The 24431-nt window shown below is 57.7% G+C and overlaps 1 protein-coding gene across 1 annotated transcript in view; it reads right to left on the bottom strand.

The window, feature by feature from the left end:
• Positions 1-263: 263 nt before the first annotated feature.
• The window catches only part of AHNAK2 (AHNAK nucleoprotein 2), a 30411-nt gene continuing 6243 nt past the window's right edge, over positions 264-24431 (bottom strand). Inside the window, exon 6 of the mRNA XM_074864978.1 lies at positions 264-24429. Coding sequence (XP_074721079.1) covers positions 1221-24429 — 23209 coding nt within the window. The 3' untranslated portion in view covers positions 264-1220. The remainder of the gene's footprint in view (positions 24430-24431) is intronic.

The following is a 24431-nucleotide window of genomic DNA, read 5'->3' as shown; positions in this document are numbered from 1 at the left end:
GCTGTGTCTACTTTCCCTGTACAAAGTAGAACACAAAGAAAGGAAATACAGGTTGAGAAAAGTGCTGTAAAAAGCATGTCTGCACATGCAAATCTATAAAACTCAGGATTGTAATGAGTGAAAAGTCTCCATTACCACTGTATTTAGAAACTGCTGTCACTTCAGCAGATAGTGGGGCATACTCAAACCTTTTGCAAACTTAAGCTGGTATTTTCAGAATCAGAAAACGCTAACAGCACTAACAGTAACTCATGCTACTCGAGTTATGATTCATATGGTGAGTTTATTGTGAATTAAGAATACAGACAGTGTTTTAATACATGTGAAGGCTGTCACATATGCACTCTGGTTTTTGTTGTGTACTTGAGAGAAGCATTAATATAAACAAAGAAGCAAATGATTATATACATCTCCTTTCCCAGAAAATCTCTGAAGCAATTCCACCAGTGTGGCAGATCATTCTGTGCATTTAACTATCCAGTAAATATATACATTAAAATTTATTTATCCACAATTGTTAACATGTTTTGTTTTGGTATCTTAAAAATGTGAAGTAGTTATACGGTTTTTGGTCTTGAATTTATTCTGTTGAGTTTTTTAAGTTATTTTAAGGCTAAATATGACCCACCACAATAATAAAAAAAATGAGAAGAGAGGAAAAGGTAAAGCTTTAGTCTCTCTACACTAGTATTTTGATTTTATTTTGCATTTTAAAATGTTTGTGGAATATACATATTACCTTAGCTGACATAAAGAAAAATATTTTAATAAGAAAGCAAAAGTAGGTCAGAAAGGTCCAAAATCTAAACAGGTAAATATAGTTCTCGTAGTACTAGTTTATACTCCATTGTGAAAATAATCTATAATCTAAACATAATCAGTGTGTTTTTGAGAAGCCTATTTAACAAGTCTTTTGCTATCATCGAGCCTTTCAATGGTCTAATTTCATGGTTCAGTTATCTTTTCAGACTTTGCTAAAACTATGGGCTTCACTGTACCTGCAGTAATTGTTGCCTTTGGGGCAGATTCGAAGAAATCAGTACTTTCATTAGCGCACAGCATAGCTTGAAAATTTAAATGTGGTAAATTCTGTTCAACTATTTTCATGAACATCAGCTTTGGGTTTTGTTTAATTTTCAGTTACTAGAAAATTAAGAAAACATTCTTTTCTGTACATGTAGATTATTTTATTTTCATAGAGCGTTGAGAAAAGACAATATTCATTTGGTTGTATCTCCAGGAATATTAGCTTGACTGTCTTTTTCTTCTTCCAACAAGATTAGTTCAGTTCTTGCTGAAGATGTCACGATAGTTCGAGAAACTGGAACATTAGATGAGGTCCCATCAATTTCAACTTTTTCACCCTCTGTTGTTTCTTTAGGTGATAAGCTTTCTTGTGCATCAAAAAATATATCAGGTTTATCTGATGGGCTATCTTCATCCGAGATTCTTCCCTCTTTATGATCCATCTCTTCTTTGTCAACAGTCTTAGCCTTTTTGGAAGGAGATGTGAAACCAAGCTTGGGAAATTTAAACCATCCAGTTTTTTCAGTTTGCTTAGAAGAATCATTATCTGGTGCGTCAGCAGGTTTCACATCTTCTGGAACTGATTTTTTTACTTCTGTTTTTGAATCTGTGCTTGTTTCGTCACCAGAAGATGAAAAGCCAATACTTGGAAGCCAAAATTTGAATCTTCCAGGAGACCTTTTACTATCAGTCTTTTCTTTTTCATTGGTTATGTCTTTTTCTTCATCTTCTAGTGCTTCAGCTACATCCTCATCTTTAGAGAGAGGACCTGCAGTTATTCCCTCTGGTGACTTATCAGGAAGACTCTCTTCAAGTTTACTGGAAGGTTTTACTTCAACAGCAAATGTTTTTAACTTTGGCAAACTTACTTCCCCACTAGATTCTTCAGTCTCACTGTGTGGTTTGTCAGATAGTTTAAGCTCAGCACTGCCAGTCCTCTGTGCTCCAAAGCTTTCATCAGCACATTTAGGTTTGCTCACTGATACACTTTCTGTTGAAGATGGTTGCTGGACTAGCACTTCTAAGTTGCTATGTGATTCAGGCAATTTCACCTTGAGCAATGAGAATCCCAAAGTAGCAGTTTTGACTTCTGATGAGAGAATCTCTGATTCTTTCAGTATTTCAGTAGTGTAAATCTCACACCTTTCAATAGCAACATGTTCAGGTTCTACTTTCTCACTCACTTCTTGGCCTTCTACATATGACCAATGAATGTCTTGCCCTACATTTGAAGGGGAGGACTCTACCGTAGTAGTCATCTGTGCTGTTTTAATGTCAGGTTCATTCAGTGTTAGAATTTTGCTTTTTGCTTTTTGGATACCACCCTCTAGAGCCTCTAGTGTTTCTTCAGAGATAGCAGAGCTTGCTTGCAGTTGCACTACTTCAATGTCAGTACTAGATCCCTTTGGATCTGTTACCACTTTTGACACTGAAACATCAGCTTCAATTGGGAGAACTTTGAAAGTAAATCTTGGTATTTTTAGTTTTGGAATTTTTATATTTACTTCTGGGCCACCTTGTGTTTTGTCCACTGTTTCCGCTGTTATTCTAGCAGATGTTTCCATATGATCTAGAGTTGGACTTTTCAGGCCAATAGATCCTTCTGATTTTTGAAACTGTATTTCTGTTGTGCCTATTTCAGTTTTAGATACTGAATCAGATTCTGACTTTGGCAAATTGATATCACCTGCAAAATCCTTCACTTCTGAATGCAACACTCCGAACTTTGGAACCTTAAACTTGTATGTTTTAATTTTACTTGTTTCTGCTCTATCTTCTACTTGCACTTCCACCCCTGCAGACATGTCCTTTTCAACACTTTTCACTTGAAGTTTCATTTCAGGATCTACTCTAGCAATTCTAACATCCATCTTTACTTCTGGAACTTCTACCTTTAGATCTTCCAGCTTAGCTGTAACATAAGTACCATCTTCTGATCCCTTTGTTGTAGACCATTCACATGTAGGCCTTTTTAATTGGCTTCTTTCACTGTCTTTTCCTATAATTTTCATCTCACCCTTTATCTTTCCTTTTTTAATTACTGCCTCTTGATTTTGAATATCTAGCTCTCCTGTTGGAAGACTAACATCTATTTTGTCCTGTGTTGCACCTAGAGAAATTTCAGCTGATGGTGGTTTACATCCTACTCCTGAAGTCTCTAACTTAGTGGAACTTTCTACCTTTGGGACTTCTATATCCTGTGATTTGACTTTATGCTCTTGAGGAGTCAGAGTACATGTAGGAAACCTATTTGTTAGACTGTTGTCTTTGTCAATTTCTGAAGCACTTAGGTATGATTTAGACAATTCTGCGGAAGACACTATAAATTCTGAAGTATGCGTTTTTTGTCCTTCAGCACCATGCTTAACTATGTCTGCGTAAGTTTCAGGAATATTCACTCTATCTGTTTTTTCTGTGGATAATGAAATATCTCCTTCTATCTTTGACAAGCTAGCATCAGAACTCTTCACAGAATCTCCTACTTTTGGAATCCCTTCTTTTCCAATAGTAATTTCAGCAACTGCATGTGGTAATGAGAAGGTATTTTCAGCAATACTTGTTTCAGTTTGTATTTTGGCAGAGGGAATGCCTGCCTGAGATTTTTCCATACTTCTTTCAATATCAGCACCTTTTTTTTCCTTTAAGGATGTCCTGCCAAATGTGGGTATTCTAAATTTTGGCATTTTAAACCATCCCTGGTGTTCTTCAGTCTGAACTTCTTCAGCTTTTATTTCTTGTTCTTGTTTTAATTTGATTTCTTTCTCCTCAAGGCTCTCAATAGCTCCCTCTGCCGTTGGTTTAGACACCGACTGAGGGCTTATGGCTACCTTCGGAGCTTCAATGTCAGCTGTCAGAACTTGGGGTGTTTTTATCTTAGAAACACCTACTCCTGGATCTGACATATCAGATGTAAGTTCTGTTGCTGGAACTCCCACAGCAATGTCAGCACTTTCATTTGTTGTTTTCAGCTGGGGTAGCTCAGCTTCTATTTTTGGAGAGCTGATCTCTGGCTCTGGGCCTTTCCCTTTTGTTAGGGAGATTCCAAACTTTGGCTTCTGGAATTTGGGCATTTTAATCTTCCCTTCAGGACCTTCCAACTTCACCTTTCTTCCATCCACAATTGATGACCTTTCTGTTACTATTTCAGGGCTCCTCAGTTCAACTGAAGCTTCTCCTTTGGTGAACTTAATACCTGTTTTTTGAATGGTATCTTCATCAGTAGAACTTGATTTTAGGACAACCTGTTGAAAACTCCCCTCTGAGGGAGGCAGAGCAGCACCAATCTTTGCTGAGCTGACTGCCATTTCAGTTTGGGAAGTTCCAGTTTCTGTTTTGGAAAACTCCAGAGTGGGGATCTTAACATCAGCCAGTTTTATGCTTATTTGTGCCCCTTCTTCTGTTCTTTCAGAATGACTTCTTTCCATATCAGGTATCTGTATTGAATCATCACCCTCTCTTTCTGTTTTAGGAACAGTAGCATCAGCTTCAACTTTTGGTGAATGAGTCTGAGATTTGGGAACCTTGATCTTGGAAAGTGAAATTTTAGGCATGACAAATTGGGGCTTTTTAATTGGACTTCTTTGTTCAACTTTTCCTGCAGATATTTCCAGATCAAGGGCTGGCCCAGTACCTTGATCATCAGTTGCAGTTCCTCTCACTTCTGAGTCTATTCCGCCTGATATTAGAGCAAGTTTATGATCTTCCAAATTTGCTCCAGAATCCAGTTTAACACTTGCTTCCTTCTTTGGTGACCAACTGAAGGATGGAAGTTTGAATTTTGGCATTTTGAAATGTCCTTCTTTTTCTTCTCCATCTCCATCTTGCTTTATTTCCCCTTTCATTTTTAGTGCTGCATCTGAATCATGAATATCACTGTCTGGTTTTGGAATAGAAATGTCAGCTGATGGGAGGTGAACATCAGCCTCTGATTCCTTATTATCATCTTTGGTCATTTTGACTTCAGGGCTGTAAGTTTCTGTTCCTGTACCATATTCCACCTCCAAATTTGGTGCTTCAACAGCAATGTCAGCTATTTCTATCATTGCTTTTATTTGGGGAACCTTGACTTCTGGTTTGGATTGGCTGACCTCCTTTTCTGACACCTTCCCTTTAGAATGTGTAATTCCAAACTTTGGCATTTGGAATTTAGGCATTTTTGTTTTCCCTTCAGGACCTTCAATTTTTATTTCTACATCACCTACACCAGTTTCATTTGGTTTTCTTTCAACACTTCTGTCAGGACTCTTCACCTCAAGGGAGCCTTCAGTTAGCATCTTAATAGGTGAGGTGGAGAGGCTGGCATTAGCAGCAGCTGATTTCAATGTTAGGTTATCTTCTTCACATATAGGAAGTATGACCTCACCTGTAGGCATGGTAATATCCATGTCTATTTTGGGAGATTTGACTTCTGGTTTGGAAAATTCCAAAGTAGGGACTGTATCTTTTGGCATTTTTATGCCCATTCCTGCCCCTTCTCCACTACTCCCTTTCTCAGATTTCTGTACTGAAACACCTTCTTTTTCTTGTTTGGGACCACAAATGTCAGTTTCCAGTATGGGCAGAGAGACCTGGACTTTTTGACCCTTAATTTTAGGGAATGAGATCTTTGGAATGATAAATTGGGACTTCTTGTTTCTGACCTTTTCACCATCTTTTTCTTTTGATGTATCAAATTCCACATGAGGGTATTTATTCTCATGAGTGGGACATGTTAATTCAGATTCTGTGTCTCCAGATAAAGTAGGCAAAGTGGGTTCTTCCAGATGTCCCTCAACTTCAGAAGGAGCAATAGCTTCTTTCTTTGGTGACCAACTAAATGAAGGCAGTTTGAATTTTGATGTTTTAAATTTTTCTTTCTCCTCAGTGTCCTTCTCTCCTGAAGCTACATCTTGTTCTCCCTTGCACTCTAAATCTGGGCCATGGATTTCTGCTTCTAATTTTGGCATGGTAACTTCCATTGATGGGAGACTGACATCCGACATTGGTGCATCCAGACCAAATTCAGGTGAAGGCTTGTGCATCTTCACATCTAACTCGGCATTAGAGATCTGAGCTGGTTTGTCAGTATCAGTATAAGTCATATCAGATGTTATCCCTCCCTGGGAAATGTCAGATTCCACTTTGGAACCAGCAATACTTTCTGATGGTTTTCCCTTAGACCAAGAAATTCCAAATTTTGGTTTTCGGAATTTAGGAATTTTAACTGTAATCTCTGTGTCACACACAGATATTTCAGCAGCTGATGTTTTCTCTCCTTGCTTCAGATTTCCTTGCTCCAAAGAACCATCTTCATTTAAAATTTCAAAACCATGTTCTGAAAGATCCTTATCAGCAAGAGATGATATCTTTGATTCTGATTCTACTACATTTATTTGATACTTAGTAAGAGTAATATCCCCTTTTGGTAAAGGGGAATCCTGTTCAATTTTAGAAGAACCAATATCAACTTTGGAGAAACCCAAGCTAGGAATATTGAATTTAGTAGATTTAGAGCCACTATCTCCCTTAATATCATGAAGGAGCTTAGAGTTGACACTGCCTGAAAGAACAGCTGGACTTTCCTCAGTTAAAGAATAACAAACAGCTTCTGACACAGAAAATTCAACTCCAGATTTACTCTGTGCCTCAGATTTAGAGCTTCTAGAAAGGGAAAGCGTAGGAATTCTAAAAAGAGAACTTTTAAGATTACCAGTATCATCCTCTTTTCGGGAGGAAGAATCTATAACAAGCTCCATGCTGGGGTCTTGGACCTCGGTTCCGGAGGGCAGCGTCACTTGGGGCTCCTTGAGGCTGACGTCCACATCAGCGGCCACGGTGCCCTTGGCCTCTCTGCTGCTGGACCAGCCAAAGGAAGGCATGCCAAACTTGGGCATCTTGAACTTGCCGTCCTTGGTCTTTGCGGCCTCCTTCTCGGGGGCTTTGGCTTCCCCTTCCAGGGTGAGGGCCGCCTCGGGCGCCTGCAGGTCGACGCTGGCCTTTGGAAGGGTGATGTCGACGGAGGGGAGACTGATGTCCACCTTGGGAGCTTTGATGTCAGCCTTGGGCATTTTGAAGGAAGGTTTCTCCAGCTTCAAGCCGGCCCCTTCGGCTTTGGCGCCGGGGACGTCGGCTTTGAGGCCCAGCGCGGGGCCCTCCCCTGCGGCCGTCACGGTGGCGGAGGGGAGCTCGACCTCTGCGGAGGGCAGGCTGACGTCGCCTTCGGGCCCTTCCGCCTTGGGGAGCGACACTCCGAATTTGGGCTTGTCGAACTTGGGCATCTTAAACTTCCCCTTCAAGCCCGCGGCCTCCAGCTCGGCCCCGTCGAGCGAGCCTTCGGCAGAGGGCACTTTCAGGTCTATCTCGGGTGCCTGGATCTCGAGGGAGCCTTCGACGGAGGGCACCTTGATGTCGGGGGTCGCAATGCTGACGGCGCCGGCGCCGGCCCTGAGGTCTGCCTCTGGGAGGCTGGCATCGACTTTGTGCAGGCTGACGTCTGCGTCCAGTTTGGGAGCCTTGACGGTCGGCTTGGAGAAGACCACGCTGGGCACCTTGACTTTCGGCATGTGTATTTTCATGCCGCCGCCCTCAACTTTGCCGGCAGCCACCTCCAGGCCGCCTTCGGCCTCGGGGCCCTGCAGGGCGACTTCGCCCTCCTGGACTTCGGCCTGGGCTTTGGGCAGCGAGACCTCGGCCTTTGGCAGGCTGACCTGCACGTGGGGAGCTTTGACTTTGGGCAGCTTGACGCTGGGCATCTTGACGTCGGGCATCTTGAATCGACCTTTCTCGCCGTCTCCTGCGGCGGCCGTCTCGACGGTCACCTCCACGCCGGGCGCTTGGATCTCGGCCCCGGGCAGGGTCACGTCGACTTCGGCAGTTCCCGAGGGCAGCGTCACTTGGGGCTCCTTGAGGCTGACGTCCACATCAGCGGCCACGGTGCCCTTGGCCTCTCTGCTGCTGGACCAGCCAAAGGAAGGCATGCCAAACTTGGGCATCTTGAACTTGCCGTCCTTGGTCTTTGCGGCCTCCTTCTCGGGGGCTTTGGCTTCCCCTTCCAGGGTGAGGGCCGCCTCGGGCGCCTGCAGGTCGACGCTGGCCTTTGGAAGGGTGATGTCGACGGAGGGGAGACTGATGTCCACCTTGGGAGCTTTGATGTCAGCCTTGGGCATTTTGAAGGAAGGTTTCTCCAGCTTCAAGCCGGCCCCTTCGGCTTTGGCGCCGGGGACGTCGGCTTTGAGGCCCAGCGCGGGGCCCTCCCCTGCGGCCGTCACGGTGGCGGAGGGGAGCTCGACCTCTGCGGAGGGCAGGCTGACGTCGCCTTCGGGCCCTTCCGCCTTGGGGAGCGACACTCCGAATTTGGGCTTGTCGAACTTGGGCATCTTAAACTTCCCCTTCAAGCCCGCGGCCTCCAGCTCGGCCCCGTCGAGCGAGCCTTCGGCAGAGGGCACTTTCAGGTCTATCTCGGGTGCCTGGATCTCGAGGGAGCCTTCGACGGAGGGCACCTTGATGTCGGGGGCCGCAATGCTGACGGCGCCGGCGCCGGCCTTGAGGTCTGCCTCTGGGAGGCTGGCATCGACTTTGTGCAGGCTGACGTCTGCGTCCAGTTTGGGAGCCTTGACGGTCGGCTTGGAGAAGACCACGCTGGGCACCTTGACTTTCGGCATGTGTATTTTCATGCCGCCGCCCTCAACTTTGCCGGCAGCCACCTCCAGGCCGCCTTCGGCCTCGGGGCCCTGCAGGGCGACTTCGCCCTCCTGGACTTCGGCCTGGGCTTTGGGCAGCGAGACCTCGGCCTTTGGCAGGCTGACCTGCACGTGGGGAGCTTTGACTTTGGGCAGCTTGACGCTGGGCATCTTGACGTCGGGCATCTTGAATCGACCTTTCTCGCCGTCTCCTGCGGCGGCCGTCTCGACGGTCACCTCCACGCCGGGCGCTTGGATCTCGGCCCCGGGCAGGGTCACGTCGACTTCGGCGGTTCCCGAGGGCAGCGTCACTTGGGGCTCCTTGAGGCTGACGTCCACATCAGCGGCCACGGTGCCCTTGGCCTCTCTGCTGCTGGACCAGCCAAAGGAAGGCATGCCAAACTTGGGCATCTTGAACTTGCCGTCCTTGGTCTTTGCGGCCTCCTTCTCGGGGGCTTTGGCTTCCCCTTCCAGGGTGAGGGCCGCCTCGGGCGCCTGCAGGTCGACGCTGGCCTTTGGAAGGGTGATGTCGACGGAGGGGAGACTGATGTCCACCTTGGGAGCTTTGATGTCAGCCTTGGGCATTTTGAAGGAAGGTTTCTCCAGCTTCAAGCCGGCCCCTTCGGCTTTGGCGCCGGGGACGTCGGCTTTGAGGCCCAGCGCGGGGCCCTCCCCTGCGGCCGTCACGGTGGCGGAGGGGAGCTCGACCTCTGCGGAGGGCAGGCTGACGTCGCCTTCGGGCCCTTCCGCCTTGGGGAGCGACACTCCGAATTTGGGCTTGTCGAACTTGGGCATCTTAAACTTCCCCTTCAAGCCCGCGGCCTCCAGCTCGGCCCCGTCGAGCGAGCCTTCGGCAGAGGGCACTTTCAGGTCTATCTCGGGTGCCTGGATCTCGAGGGAGCCTTCGACGGAGGGCACCTTGATGTCGGGGGCCGCAATGCTGACGGCGCCGGCGCCGGCCTTGAGGTCTGCCTCTGGGAGGCTGGCATCGACTTTGTGCAGGCTGACGTCTGCGTCCAGTTTGGGAGCCTTGACGGTCGGCTTGGAGAAGACCACGCTGGGCACCTTGACTTTCGGCATGTGTATTTTCATGCCGCCGCCCTCAACTTTGCCGGCAGCCACCTCCAGGCCGCCTTCGGCCTCGGGGCCCTGCAGGGCGACTTCGCCCTCCTGGACTTCGGCCTGGGCTTTGGGCAGCGAGACCTCAGCCTTTGGCAGGCTGACCTGCACGTGGGGAGCTTTGACTTTGGGCAGCTTGACGCTGGGCATCTTGACGTCGGGCATCTTGAATCGACCTTTCTCGCCGTCTCCTGCGGCGGCCGTCTCGACGGTCACCTCCACGCCGGGCGCTTGGATCTCGGCCCCGGGCAGGGTCACGTCGACTTCGGCGGTTCCCGAGGGCAGCGTCACTTGGGGCTCCTTGAGGCTGACGTCCACATCAGCGGCCACGGTGCCCTTGGCCTCTCTGCTGCTGGACCAGCCAAAGGAAGGCATGCCAAACTTGGGCATCTTGAACTTGCCGTCCTTGGTCTTTGCGGCCTCCTTCTCGGGGGCTTTGGCTTCCCCTTCCAGGGTGAGGGCCGCCTCGGGCGCCTGCAGGTCGACGCTGGCCTTTGGAAGGGTGATGTCGACGGAGGGGAGACTGATGTCCACCTTGGGAGCTTTGATGTCAGCCTTGGGCATTTTGAAGGAAGGTTTCTCCAGCTTCAAGCCGGCCCCTTCGGCTTTGGCGCCGGGGACGTCGGCTTTGAGGCCCAGCGCGGGGCCCTCCCCTGCGGCCGTCACGGTGGCGGAGGGGAGCTCGACCTCTGCGGAGGGCAGGCTGACGTCGCCTTCGGGCCCTTCCGCCTTGGGGAGCGACACTCCGAATTTGGGCTTGTCGAACTTGGGCATCTTAAACTTCCCCTTCAAGCCCGCGGCCTCCAGCTCGGCCCCGTCGAGCGAGCCTTCGGCAGAGGGCACTTTCAGGTCTATCTCGGGTGCCTGGATCTCGAGGGAGCCTTCGACGGAGGGCACCTTGATGTCGGGGGTCGCAATGCTGACGGCGCCGGCGCCGGCCCTGAGGTCTGCCTCTGGGAGGCTGGCATCGACTTTGTGCAGGCTGACGTCTGCGTCCAGTTTGGGAGCCTTGACGGTCGGCTTGGAGAAGACCACGCTGGGCACCTTGACTTTCGGCATGTGTATTTTCATGCCGCCGCCCTCAACTTTGCCGGCAGCCACCTCCAGGCCGCCTTCGGCCTCGGGGCCCTGCAGGGCGACTTCGCCCTCCTGGACTTCGGCCTGGGCTTTGGGCAGCGAGACCTCGGCCTTTGGCAGGCTGACCTGCACGTGGGGAGCTTTGACTTTGGGCAGCTTGACGCTGGGCATCTTGACGTCGGGCATCTTGAATCGACCTTTCTCGCCGTCTCCTGCGGCGGCCGTCTCGACGGTCACCTCCACGCCGGGCGCTTGGATCTCGGCCCCGGGCAGGGTCACGTCGACTTCGGCGGTTCCCGAGGGCAGCGTCACTTGGGGCTCCTTGAGGCTGACGTCCACATCAGCGGCCACGGTGCCCTTGGCCTCTCTGCTGCTGGACCAGCCAAAGGAAGGCATGCCAAACTTGGGCATCTTGAACTTGCCGTCCTTGGTCTTTGCGGCCTCCTTCTCGGGGGCTTTGGCTTCCCCTTCCAGGGTGAGGGCCGCCTCGGGCGCCTGCAGGTCGACGCTGGCCTTTGGAAGGGTGATGTCGACGGAGGGGAGACTGATGTCCACCTTGGGAGCTTTGATGTCAGCCTTGGGCATTTTGAAGGAAGGTTTCTCCAGCTTCAAGCCGGCCCCTTCGGCTTTGGCGCCGGGGACGTCGGCTTTGAGGCCCAGCGCGGGGCCCTCCCCTGCGGCCGTCACGGTGGCGGAGGGGAGCTCGACCTCTGCGGAGGGCAGGCTGACGTCGCCTTCGGGCCCTTCCGCCTTGGGGAGCGACACTCCGAATTTGGGCTTGTCGAACTTGGGCATCTTAAACTTCCCCTTCAAGCCCGCGGCCTCCAGCTCGGCCCCGTCGAGCGAGCCTTCGGCAGAGGGCACTTTCAGGTCTATCTCGGGTGCCTGGATCTCGAGGGAGCCTTCGACGGAGGGCACCTTGATGTCGGGGGTCGCAATGCTGACGGCGCCGGCGCCGGCCCTGAGGTCTGCCTCTGGGAGGCTGGCATCGACTTTGTGCAGGCTGACGTCTGCGTCCAGTTTGGGAGCCTTGACGGTCGGCTTGGAGAAGACCACGCTGGGCACCTTGACTTTCGGCATGTGTATTTTCATGCCGCCGCCCTCAACTTTGCCGGCAGCCACCTCCAGGCCGCCTTCGGCCTCGGGGCCCTGCAGGGCGACTTCGCCCTCCTGGACTTCGGCCTGGGCTTTGGGCAGCGAGACCTCGGCCTTTGGCAGGCTGACCTGCACGTGGGGAGCTTTGACTTTGGGCAGCTTGACGCTGGGCATCTTGACGTCGGGCATCTTGAATCGACCTTTCTCGCCGTCTCCTGCGGCGGCCGTCTCGACGGTCACCTCCACGCCGGGCGCTTGGATCTCGGCCCCGGGCAGGGTCACGTCGACTTCGGCGGTTCCCGAGGGCAGCGTCACTTGGGGCTCCTTGAGGCTGACGTCCACATCAGCGGCCACGGTGCCCTTGGCCTCTCTGCTGCTGGACCAGCCAAAGGAAGGCATGCCAAACTTGGGCATCTTGAACTTGCCGTCCTTGGTCTTTGCGGCCTCCTTCTCGGGGGCTTTGGCTTCCCCTTCCAGGGTGAGGGCCGCCTCGGGCGCCTGCAGGTCGACGCTGGCCTTTGGAAGGGTGATGTCGACGGAGGGGAGACTGATGTCCACCTTGGGAGCTTTGATGTCAGCCTTGGGCATTTTGAAGGAAGGTTTCTCCAGCTTCAAGCCGGCCCCTTCGGCTTTGGCGCCGGGGACGTCGGCTTTGAGGCCCAGCGCGGGGCCCTCCCCTGCGGCCGTCACGGTGGCGGAGGGGAGCTCGACCTCTGCGGAGGGCGGGCTGACGTCGCCTTCGGGCCCTTCCGCCTTGGGGAGCGACACTCCGAATTTGGGCTTGTCGAACTTGGGCATCTTAAACTTCCCCTTCAAGCCCGCGGCCTCCAGCTCGGCCCCGTCGAGCGAGCCTTCGGCAGAGGGCACTTTCAGGTCTATCTCGGGTGCCTGGATCTCGAGGGAGCCTTCGACGGAGGGCACCTTGATGTCGGGGGCCGCAATGCTGACGGCGCCGGCGCCGGCCTTGAGGTCTGCCTCTGGGAGGCTGGCATCGACTTTGTGCAGGCTGACGTCTGCGTCCAGTTTGGGAGCCTTGACGGTCGGCTTGGAGAAGACCACGCTGGGCACCTTGACTTTCGGCATGTGTATTTTCATGCCGCCGCCCTCAACTTTGCCGGCAGCCACCTCCAGGCCGCCTTCGGCCTCGGGGCCCTGCAGGGCGACTTCGCCCTCCTGGACTTCGGCCTGGGCTTTGGGCAGCGAGACCTCGGCCTTTGGCAGGCTGACCTGCACGTGGGGAGCTTTGACTTTGGGCAGCTTGACGCTGGGCATCTTGACGTCGGGCATCTTGAATCGACCTTTCTCGCCGTCTCCTGCGGCGGCCGTCTCGACGGTCACCTCCACGCCGGGCGCTTGGATCTCGGCCCCGGGCAGGGTCACGTCGACTTCGGCGGTTCCCGAGGGCAGCGTCACTTGGGGCTCCTTGAGGCTGACGTCCACATCAGCGGCCACGGTGCCCTTGGCCTCTCTGCTGCTGGACCAGCCAAAGGAAGGCATGCCAAACTTGGGCATCTTGAACTTGCCGTCCTTGGTCTTTGTGGCCTCCTTCTCGGGGGCTTTGGCTTCCCCTTCCAGGGTGAGGGCCGCCTCGGGCGCCTGCAGGTCGACGCTGGCCTTTGGAAGGGTGATGTCGACGGAGGGGAGACTGATGTCCACCTTGGGAGCTTTGATGTCAGCCTTGGGCATTTTGAAGGAAGGTTTCTCCAGCTTCAAGCCGGCCCCTTCGGCTTTGGCGCCGGGGACGTCGGCTTTGAGGCCCAGCGCGGGGCCCTCCCCTGCGGCCGTCACGGTGGCGGAGGGGAGCTCGACCTCTGCGGAGGGCAGGCTGACGTCGCCTTCGGGCCCTTCCGCCTTGGGGAGCGACACTCCGAATTTGGGCTTGTCGAACTTGGGCATCTTAAACTTCCCCTTCAAGCCCGCGGCCTCCAGCTCGGCCCCGTCGAGCGAGCCTTCGGCAGAGGGCACTTTCAGGTCTATCTCGGGTGCCTGGATCTCGAGGGAGCCTTCGACGGAGGGCACCTTGATGTCGGGGGCCGCAATGCTGACGGCGCCGGCGCCGGCCTTGAGGTCTGCCTCTGGGAGGCTGGCATCGACTTTGTGCAGGCTGACGTCTGCGTCCAGTTTGGGAGCCTTGACGGTCGGCTTGGAGAAGACCACGCTGGGCACCTTGACTTTCGGCATGTGTATTTTCATGCCGCCGCCCTCAACTTTGCCGGCAGCCACCTCCAGGCCGCCTTCGGCCTCGGGGCCCTGCAGGGCGACTTCGCCCTCCTGGACTTCGGCCTGGGCTTTGGGCAGCGAGACCTCGGCCTTTGGCAGGCTGACCTGCACGTGGGGAGCTTTGACTTTGGGCAGCTTGACGCTGGGCATCTTGACGTCGGGCATCTTGAATCGACCTTTCTCGCCGTCTCCTGCGGCGGCCGTCTCGACGGTCACCTCCACGCCGGGCGCTTGGATCTCGGCCCCGGGCAGGGTCACGTCGACTTCGGCGGTTCCCGAGGGCAGCGTCACTTGGGGCTCCTTGAGGCTGACGTCCACATCAGCGGCCACGGTGCCCTTGGCCTCTCTGCTGCTGGACCAGCCAAAGGAAGGCATGCCAAACTTGGGCATCTTGAACTTGCCGTCCTTGGTCTTTGCGGCCTCCTTCTCGGGGGCTTTGGCTTCCCCTTCCAGGGTGAGGGCCGCCTCGGGCGCCTGCAGGTCGACGCTGGCCTTTGGAAGGGTGATGTCGACGGAGGGGAGACTGATGTCCACCTTGGGAGCTTTGATGTCAGCCTTGGGCATTTTGAAGGAAGGTTTCTCCAGCTTCAAGCCGGCCCCTTCGGCTTTGGCGCCGGGGACGTCGGCTTTGAGGCCCAGCGCGGGGCCCTCCCCTGCGGCCGTCACGGTGGCGGAGGGGAGCTCGACCTCTGCGGAGGGCAGGCTGACGTCGCCTTCGGGCCCTTCCGCCTTGGGGAGCGACACTCCGAATTTGGGCTTGTCGAACTTGGGCATCTTAAACTTCCCCTTCAAGCCCGCGGCCTCCAGCTCGGCCCCGTCGAGCGAGCCTTCGGCAGAGGGCACTTTCAGGTCTATCTCGGGTGCCTGGATCTCGAGGGAGCCTTCGACGGAGGGCACCTTGATGTCGGGGGTCGCAATGCTGACGGCGCCGGCGCCGGCCTTGAGGTCTGCCTCTGGGAGGCTGGCATCGACTTTGTGCAGGCTGACGTCTGCGTCCAGTTTGGGAGCCTTGACGGTCGGCTTGGAGAAGACCACGCTGGGCACCTTGACTTTCGGCATGTGTATTTTCATGCCGCCGCCCTCAACTTTGCCGGCAGCCACCTCCAGGCCGCCTTCGGCCTCGGGGCCCTGCAGGGCGACTTCGCCCTCCTGGACTTCGGCCTGGGCTTTGGGCAGCGAGACCTCGGCCTTTGGCAGGCTGACCTGCACGTGGGGAGCTTTGACTTTGGGCAGCTTGACGCTGGGCATCTTGACGTCGGGCATCTTGAATCGACCTTTCTCGCCGTCTCCTGCGGCGGCCGTCTCGACGGTCACCTCCACGCCGGGCGCTTGGATCTCGGCCCCGGGCAGGGTCACGTCGACTTCGGCGGTTCCCGAGGGCAGCGTCACTTGGGGCTCCTTGAGGCTGACGTCCACATCAGCGGCCACGGTGCCCTTGGCCTCTCTGCTGCTGGACCAGCCAAAGGAAGGCATGCCAAACTTGGGCATCTTGAACTTGCCGTCCTTGGTCTTTGCGGCCTCCTTCTCGGGGGCTTTGGCTTCCCCTTCCAGGGTGAGGGCCGCCTCGGGCGCCTGCAGGTCGACGCTGGCCTTTGGAAGGGTGATGTCGACGGAGGGGAGACTGATGTCCACCTTGGGAGCTTTGATGTCAGCCTTGGGCATTTTGAAGGAAGGTTTCTCCAGCTTCAAGCCGGCCCCTTCGGCTTTGGCGCCGGGGACGTCGGCTTTGAGGCCCAGCGCGGGGCCCTCCCCTGCGGCCGTCACGGTGGCGGAGGGGAGCTCGACCTCTGCGGAGGGCAGGCTGACGTCGCCTTCGGGCCCTTCCGCCTTGGGGAGCGACACTCCGAATTTGGGCTTGTCGAACTTGGGCATCTTAAACTTCCCCTTCAAGCCCGCGGCCTCCAGCTCGGCCCCGTCGAGCGAGCCTTCGGCAGAGGGCACTTTCAGGTCTATCTCGGGTGCCTGGATCTCGAGGGAGCCTTCGACGGAGGGCACCTTGATGTCGGGGGTCGCAATGCTGACGGCGCCGGCGCCGGCCCTGAGGTCTGCCTCTGGGAGGCTGGCATCGACTTTGTGCAGGCTGACGTCTGCGTCCAGTTTGGGAGCCTTGACGGTCGGCTTGGAGAAGACCACGCTGGGCACCTTGACTTTCGGCATGTGTATTTTCATGCCGCCGCCCTCAACTTTGCCGGCAGCCACCTCCAGGCCGCCTTCGGCCTCGGGGCCCTGCAGGGCGACTTCGCCCTCCTGGACTTCGGCCTGGGCTTTGGGCAGCGAGACCTCGGCCTTTGGCAGGCTGACCTGCACGTGGGGAGCTTTGACTTTGGGCAGCTTGACGCTGGGCATCTTGACGTCGGGCATCTTGAATCGACCTTTCTCGCCGTCTCCTGCGGCGGCCGTCTCGACGGTCACCTCCACGCCGGGCGCTTGGATCTCGGCCCCGGGCAGGGTCACGTCGACTTCGGCGGTTCCCGAGGGCAGCGTCACTTGGGGCTCCTTGAGGCTGACGTCCACATCAGCGGCCACGGTGCCCTTGGCCTCTCTGCTGCTGGACCAGCCAAAGGAAGGCATGCCAAACTTGGGCATCTTGAACTTGCCGTCCTTGGTCTTTGCGGCCTCCTTCTCGGGGGCTTTGGCTTCCCCTTCCAGGGTGAGGGCCGCCTCGGGCGCCTGCAGGTCGACGCTGGCCTTTGGAAGGGTGATGTCGACGGAGGGGAGACTGATGTCCACCTTGGGAGCTTTGATGTCAGCCTTGGGCATTTTGAAGGAAGGTTTCTCCAGCTTCAAGCCGGCCCCTTCGGCTTTGGCGCCGGGGACGTCGGCTTTGAGGCCCAGCGCGGGGCCCTCCCCTGCGGCCGTCACGGTGGCGGAGGGGAGCTCGACCTCTGCGGAGGGCAGGCTGACGTCGCCTTCGGGCCCTTCCGCCTTGGGGAGCGACACTCCGAATTTGGGCTTGTCGAACTTGGGCATCTTAAACTTCCCCTTCAAGCCCGCGGCCTCCAGCTCGGCCCCGTCGAGCGAGCCTTCGGCAGAGGGCACTTTCAGGTCTATCTCGGGTGCCTGGATCTCGAGGGAGCCTTCGACGGAGGGCACCTTGATGTCGGGGGTCGCAATGCTGACGGCGCCGGCGCCGGCCTTGAGGTCTGCCTCTGGGAGGCTGGCATCGACTTTGTGCAGGCTGACGTCTGCGTCCAGTTTGGGAGCCTTGACGGTCGGCTTGGAGAAGACCACGCTGGGCACCTTGACTTTCGGCATGTGTATTTTCATGCCGCCGCCCTCAACTTTGCCGGCAGCCACCTCCAGGCCGCCTTCGGCCTCGGGGCCCTGCAGGGCGACTTCGCCCTCCTGGACTTCGGCCTGGGCTTTGGGCAGCGAGACCTCGGCCTTTGGCAGGCTGACCTGCACGTGGGGAGCTTTGACTTTGGGCAGCTTGACGCTGGGCATCTTGACGTCGGGCATCTTGAATCGACCTTTCTCGCCGTCTCCTGCGGCGGCCGTCTCGACGGTCACCTCCACGCCGGGCGCTTGGATCTCGGCCCCGGGCAGGGTCACGTCGACTTCGGCGGTTCCCGAGGGCAGCGTCACTTGGGGCTCCTTGAGGCTGACGTCCACATCAGCGGCCACGGTGCCCTTGGCCTCTCTGCTGCTGGACCAGCCAAAGGAAGGCATGCCAAACTTGGGCATCTTGAACTTGCCGTCCTTGGTCTTTGCGGCCTCCTTCTCGGGGGCTTTGGCTTCCCCTTCCAGGGTGAGGGCCGCCTCGGGCGCCTGCAGGTCGACGCTGGCCTTTGGAAGGGTGATGTCGACGGAGGGGAGACTGATGTCCACCTTGGGAGCTTTGATGTCAGCCTTGGGCATTTTGAAGGAAGGTTTCTCCAGCTTCAAGCCGGCCCCTTCGGCTTTGGCGCCGGGGACGTCGGCTTTGAGGCCCAGCGCGGGGCCCTCCCCTGCGGCCGTCACGGTGGCGGAGGGGAGCTCGACCTCTGCGGAGGGCAGGCTGACGTCGCCTTCGGGCCCTTCCGCCTTGGGGAGCGACACTCCGAATTTGGGCTTGTCGAACTTGGGCATCTTAAACTTCCCCTTCAAGCCCGCGGCCTCCAGCTCGGCCCCGTCGAGCGAGCCTTCGGCAGAGGGCACTTTCAGGTCTATCTCGGGTGCCTGGATCTCGAGGGAGCCTTCGACGGAGGGCACCTTGATGTCGGGGGTCGCAATGCTGACGGCGCCGGCGCCGGCCTTGAGGTCTGCCTCTGGGAGGCTGGCATCGACTTTGTGCAGGCTGACGTCTGCGTCCAGTTTGGGAGCCTTGACGGTCGGCTTGGAGAAGACCACGCTGGGCACCTTGACTTTCGGCATGTGTATTTTCATGCCGCCGCCCTCAACTTTGCCGGCAGCCACCTCCAGGCCGCCTTCGGCCTCGGGGCCCTGCAGGGCGACTTCGCCCTCCTGGACTTCGGCCTGGGCTTTGGGCAGCGAGACCTCGGCCTTTGGCAGGCTGACCTGCACGTGGGGAGCTTTGACTTTGGGCAGCTTGACGCTGGGCATCTTGACGTCGGGCATCTTGAATCGACCTTTCTCGCCGTCTCCTGCGGCGGCCGTCTCGACGGTCACCTCCACGCCGGGCGCTTGGATCTCGGCCCCGGGCAGGGTCACGTCGACTTCGGCGGTTCCCGAGGGCAGCGTCACTTGGGGCTCCTTGAGGCTGACGTCCACATCAGCGGCCACGGTGCCCTTGGCCTCTCTGCTGCTGGACCAGCCAAAGGAAGGCATGCCAAACTTGGGCATCTTGAACTTGCCGTCCTTGGTCTTTGCGGCCTCCTTCTCGGGGGCTTTGGCTTCCCCTTCCAGGGTGAGGGCCGCCTCGGGCGCCTGCAGGTCGACGCTGGCCTTTGGAAGGGTGATGTCGACGGAGGGGAGACTGATGTCCACCTTGGGAGCTTTGATGTCAGCCTTGGGCATTTTGAAGGAAGGTTTCTCCAGCTTCAAGCCGGCCCCTTCGGCTTTGGCGCCGGGGACGTCGGCTTTGAGGCCCAGCGCGGGGCCCTCCCCTGCGGCCGTCACGGTGGCGGAGGGGAGCTCGACCTCTGCGGAGGGCAGGCTGACGTCGCCTTCGGGCCCTTCCGCCTTGGGGAGCGACACTCCGAATTTGGGCTTGTCGAACTTGGGCATCTTAAACTTCCCCTTCAAGCCCGCGGCCTCCAGCTCGGCCCCGTCGAGCGAGCCTTCGGCAGAGGGCACTTTCAGGTCTATCTCGGGTGCCTGGATCTCGAGGGAGCCTTCGACGGAGGGCACCTTGATGTCGGGGGTCGCAATGCTGACGGCGCCGGCGCCGGCCCTGAGGTCTGCCTCTGGGAGGCTGGCATCGACTTTGTGCAGGCTGACGTCTGCGTCCAGTTTGGGAGCCTTGACGGTCGGCTTGGAGAAGACCACGCTGGGCACCTTGACTTTCGGCATGTGTATTTTCATGCCGCCGCCCTCAACTTTGCCGGCAGCCACCTCCAGGCCGCCTTCGGCCTCGGGGCCCTGCAGGGCGACTTCGCCCTCCTGGACTTCGGCCTGGGCTTTGGGCAGCGAGACCTCGGCCTTTGGCAGGCTGACCTGCACGTGGGGAGCTTTGACTTTGGGCAGCTTGACGCTGGGCATCTTGACGTCGGGCATCTTGAATCGACCTTTCTCGCCGTCTCCTGCGGCGGCCGTCTCGACGGTCACCTCCACGCCGGGCGCTTGGATCTCGGCCCCGGGCAGGGTCACGTCGACTTCGGCGGTTCCCGAGGGCAGCGTCACTTGGGGCTCCTTGAGGCTGACGTCCACATCAGCGGCCACGGTGCCCTTGGCCTCTCTGCTGCTGGACCAGCCAAAGGAAGGCATGCCAAACTTGGGCATCTTGAACTTGCCGTCCTTGGTCTTTGCGGCCTCCTTCTCGGGGGCTTTGGCTTCCCCTTCCAGGGTGAGGGCCGCCTCGGGCGCCTGCAGGTCGACGCTGGCCTTTGGAAGGGTGATGTCGACGGAGGGGAGACTGATGTCCACCTTGGGAGCTTTGATGTCAGCCTTGGGCATTTTGAAGGAAGGTTTCTCCAGCTTCAAGCCGGCCCCTTCGGCTTTGGCGCCGGGGACGTCGGCTTTGAGGCCCAGCGCGGGGCCCTCCCCTGCGGCCGTCACGGTGGCGGAGGGGAGCTCGACCTCTGCGGAGGGCAGGCTGACGTCGCCTTCGGGCCCTTCCGCCTTGGGGAGCGACACTCCGAATTTGGGCTTGTCGAACTTGGGCATCTTAAACTTCCCCTTCAAGCCCGCGGCCTCCAGCTCGGCCCCGTCGAGCGAGCCTTCGGCAGAGGGCACTTTCAGGTCTATCTCGGGTGCCTGGATCTCGAGGGAGCCTTCGACGGAGGGCACCTTGATGTCGGGGGTCGCAATGCTGACGGCGCCGGCGCCGGCCTTGAGGTCTGCCTCTGGGAGGCTGGCATCGACTTTGTGCAGGCTGACGTCTGCGTCCAGTTTGGGAGCCTTGACGGTCGGCTTGGAGAAGACCACGCTGGGCACCTTGACTTTCGGCATGTGTATTTTCATGCCGCCGCCCTCAACTTTGCCGGCAGCCACCTCCAGGCCGCCTTCGGCCTCGGGGCCCTGCAGGGCGACTTCGCCCTCCTGGACTTCGGCCTGGGCTTTGGGCAGCGAGACCTCGGCCTTTGGCAGGCTGACCTGCACGTGGGGAGCTTTGACTTTGGGCAGCTTGACGCTGGGCATCTTGACGTCGGGCATCTTGAATCGACCTTTCTCGCCGTCTCCTGCGGCGGCCGTCTCGACGGTCACCTCCACGCCGGGCGCTTGGATCTCGGCCCCGGGCAGGGTCACGTCGACTTCGGCGGTTCCCGAGGGCAGCGTCACTTGGGGCTCCTTGAGGCTGACGTCCACATCAGCGGCCACGGTGCCCTTGGCCTCTCTGCTGCTGGACCAGCCAAAGGAAGGCATGCCAAACTTGGGCATCTTGAACTTGCCGTCCTTGGTCTTTGCGGCCTCCTTCTCGGGGGCTTTGGCTTCCCCTTCCAGGGTGAGGGCCGCCTCGGGCGCCTGCAGGTCGACGCTGGCCTTTGGAAGGGTGATGTCGACGGAGGGGAGACTGATGTCCACCTTGGGAGCTTTGATGTCAGCCTTGGGCATTTTGAAGGAAGGTTTCTCCAGCTTCAAGCCGGCCCCTTCGGCTTTGGCGCCGGGGACGTCGGCTTTGAGGCCCAGCGCGGGGCCCTCCCCTGCGGCCGTCACGGTGGCGGAGGGGAGCTCGACCTCTGCGGAGGGCAGGCTGACGTCGCCTTCGGGCCCTTCCGCCTTGGGGAGCGACACTCCGAATTTGGGCTTGTCGAACTTGGGCATCTTAAACTTCCCCTTCAAGCCCGCGGCCTCCAGCTCGGCCCCGTCGAGCGAGCCTTCGGCAGAGGGCACTTTCAGGTCTATCTCGGGTGCCTGGATCTCGAGGGAGCCTTCGACGGAGGGCACCTTGATGTCGGGGGTCGCAATGCTGACGGCGCCGGCGCCGGCCCTGAGGTCTGCCTCTGGGAGGCTGGCATCGACTTTGTGCAGGCTGACGTCTGCGTCCAGTTTGGGAGCCTTGACGGTCGGCTTGGAGAAGACCACGCTGGGCACCTTGACTTTCGGCATGTGTATTTTCATGCCGCCGCCCTCAACTTTGCCGGCAGCCACCTCCAGGCCGCCTTCGGCCTCGGGGCCCTGCAGGGCGACTTCGCCCTCCTGGACTTCGGCCTGGGCTTTGGGCAGCGAGACCTCGGCCTTTGGCAGGCTGACCTGCACGTGGGGAGCTTTGACTTTGGGCAGCTTGACGCTGGGCATCTTGACGTCGGGCATCTTGAATCGACCTTTCTCGCCGTCTCCTGCGGCGGCCGTCTCGACGGTCACCTCCACGCCGGGCGCTTGGATCTCGGCCCCGGGCAGGGTCACGTCGACTTCGGCGGTTCCCGAGGGCAGCGTCACTTGGGGCTCCTTGAGGCTGACGTCCACATCAGCGGCCACGGTGCCCTTGGCCTCTCTGCTGCTGGACCAGCCAAAGGAAGGCATGCCAAACTTGGGCATCTTGAACTTGCCGTCCTTGGTCTTTGCGGCCTCCTTCTCGGGGGCTTTGGCTTCCCCTTCCAGGGTGAGGGCCGCCTCGGGCGCCTGCAGGTCGACGCTGGCCTTTGGAAGGGTGATGTCGACGGAGGGGAGACTGATGTCCACCTTGGGAGCTTTGATGTCAGCCTTGGGCATTTTGAAGGAAGGTTTCTCCAGCTTCAAGCCGGCCCCTTCGGCTTTGGCGCCGGGGACGTCGGCTTTGAGGCCCAGCGCGGGGCCCTCCCCTGCGGCCGTCACGGTGGCGGAGGGGAGCTCGACCTCTGCGGAGGGCAGGCTGACGTCGCCTTCGGGCCCTTCCGCCTTGGGGAGCGACACTCCGAATTTGGGCTTGTCGAACTTGGGCATCTTAAACTTCCCCTTCAAGCCCGCGGCCTCCAGCTCGGCCCCGTCGAGCGAGCCTTCGGCAGAGGGCACTTTCAGGTCTATCTCGGGTGCCTGGATCTCGAGGGAGCCTTCGACGGAGGGCACCTTGATGTCGGGGGTCGCAATGCTGACGGCGCCGGCGCCGGCCTTGAGGTCTGCCTCTGGGAGGCTGGCATCGACTTTGTGCAGGCTGACGTCTGCGTCCAGTTTGGGAGCCTTGACGGTCGGCTTGGAGAAGACCACGCTGGGCACCTTGACTTTCGGCATGTGTATTTTCATGCCGCCGCCCTCAACTTTGCCGGCAGCCACCTCCAGGCCGCCTTCGGCCTCGGGGCCCTGCAGGGCGACTTCGCCCTCCTGGACTTCGGCCTGGGCTTTGGGCAGCGAGACCTCGGCCTTTGGCAGGCTGACCTGCACGTGGGGAGCTTTGACTTTGGGCAGCTTGACGCTGGGCATCTTGACGTCGGGCATCTTGAATCGACCTTTCTCGCCGTCTCCTGCGGCGGCCGTCTCGACGGTCACCTCCACGCCGGGCGCTTGGATCTCGGCCCCGGGCAGGGTCACGTCGACTTCGGCGGTTCCCGAGGGCAGCGTCACTTGGGGCTCCTTGAGGCTGACGTCCACATCAGCGGCCACGGTGCCCTTGGCCTCTCTGCTGCTGGACCAGCCAAAGGAAGGCATGCCAAACTTGGGCATCTTGAACTTGCCGTCCTTGGTCTTTGCGGCCTCCTTCTCGGGGGCTTTGGCTTCCCCTTCCAGGGTGAGGGCCGCCTCGGGCGCCTGCAGGTCGACGCTGGCCTTTGGAAGGGTGATGTCGACGGAGGGGAGACTGATGTCCACCTTGGGAGCTTTGATGTCAGCCTTGGGCATTTTGAAGGAAGGTTTCTCCAGCTTCAAGCCGGCCCCTTCGGCTTTGGCGCCGGGGACGTCGGCTTTGAGGCCCAGCGCGGGGCCCTCCCCTGCGGCCGTCACGGTGGCGGAGGGGAGCTCGACCTCTGCGGAGGGCAGGCTGACGTCGCCTTCGGGCCCTTCCGCCTTGGGGAGCGACACTCCGAATTTGGGCTTGTCGAACTTGGGCATCTTAAACTTCCCCTTCAAGCCCGCGGCCTCCAGCTCGGCCCCGTCGAGCGAGCCTTCGGCAGAGGGCACTTTCAGGTCTATCTCGGGTGCCTGGATCTCGAGGGAGCCTTCGACGGAGGGCACCTTGATGTCGGGGGTCGCAATGCTGACGGCGCCGGCGCCGGCCCTGAGGTCTGCCTCTGGGAGGCTGGCATCGACTTTGTGCAGGCTGACGTCTGCGTCCAGTTTGGGAGCCTTGACGGTCGGCTTGGAGAAGACCACGCTGGGCACCTTGACTTTCGGCATGTGTATTTTCATGCCGCCGCCCTCAACTTTGCCGGCAGCCACCTCCAGGCCGCCTTCGGCCTCGGGGCCCTGCAGGGCGACTTCGCCCTCCTGGACTTCGGCCTGGGCTTTGGGCAGCGAGACCTCGGCCTTTGGCAGGCTGACCTGCACGTGGGGAGCTTTGACTTTGGGCAGCTTGACGCTGGGCATCTTGACGTCGGGCATCTTGAATCGACCTTTCTCGCCGTCTCCTGCGGCGGCCGTCTCGACGGTCACCTCCACGCCGGGCGCTTGAATCTCGGCCCCGGGCAGGGTCACGTCGACTTCGGCGGTTCCCGAGGGCAGCGTCACTTGGGGCTCCTTGAGGCTGACGTCCACATCAGTGGCCACGGTGCCCTTGGCCTCTCTGCTGCT

Source organism: Strix uralensis, chromosome 4 (genome assembly GCF_047716275.1).
Source record: "Strix uralensis isolate ZFMK-TIS-50842 chromosome 4, bStrUra1, whole genome shotgun sequence".
Taxonomy (NCBI): domain Eukaryota; kingdom Metazoa; phylum Chordata; class Aves; order Strigiformes; family Strigidae; genus Strix; species Strix uralensis.
This window is presented reverse-complemented; position numbering and strand designations above follow the sequence as displayed.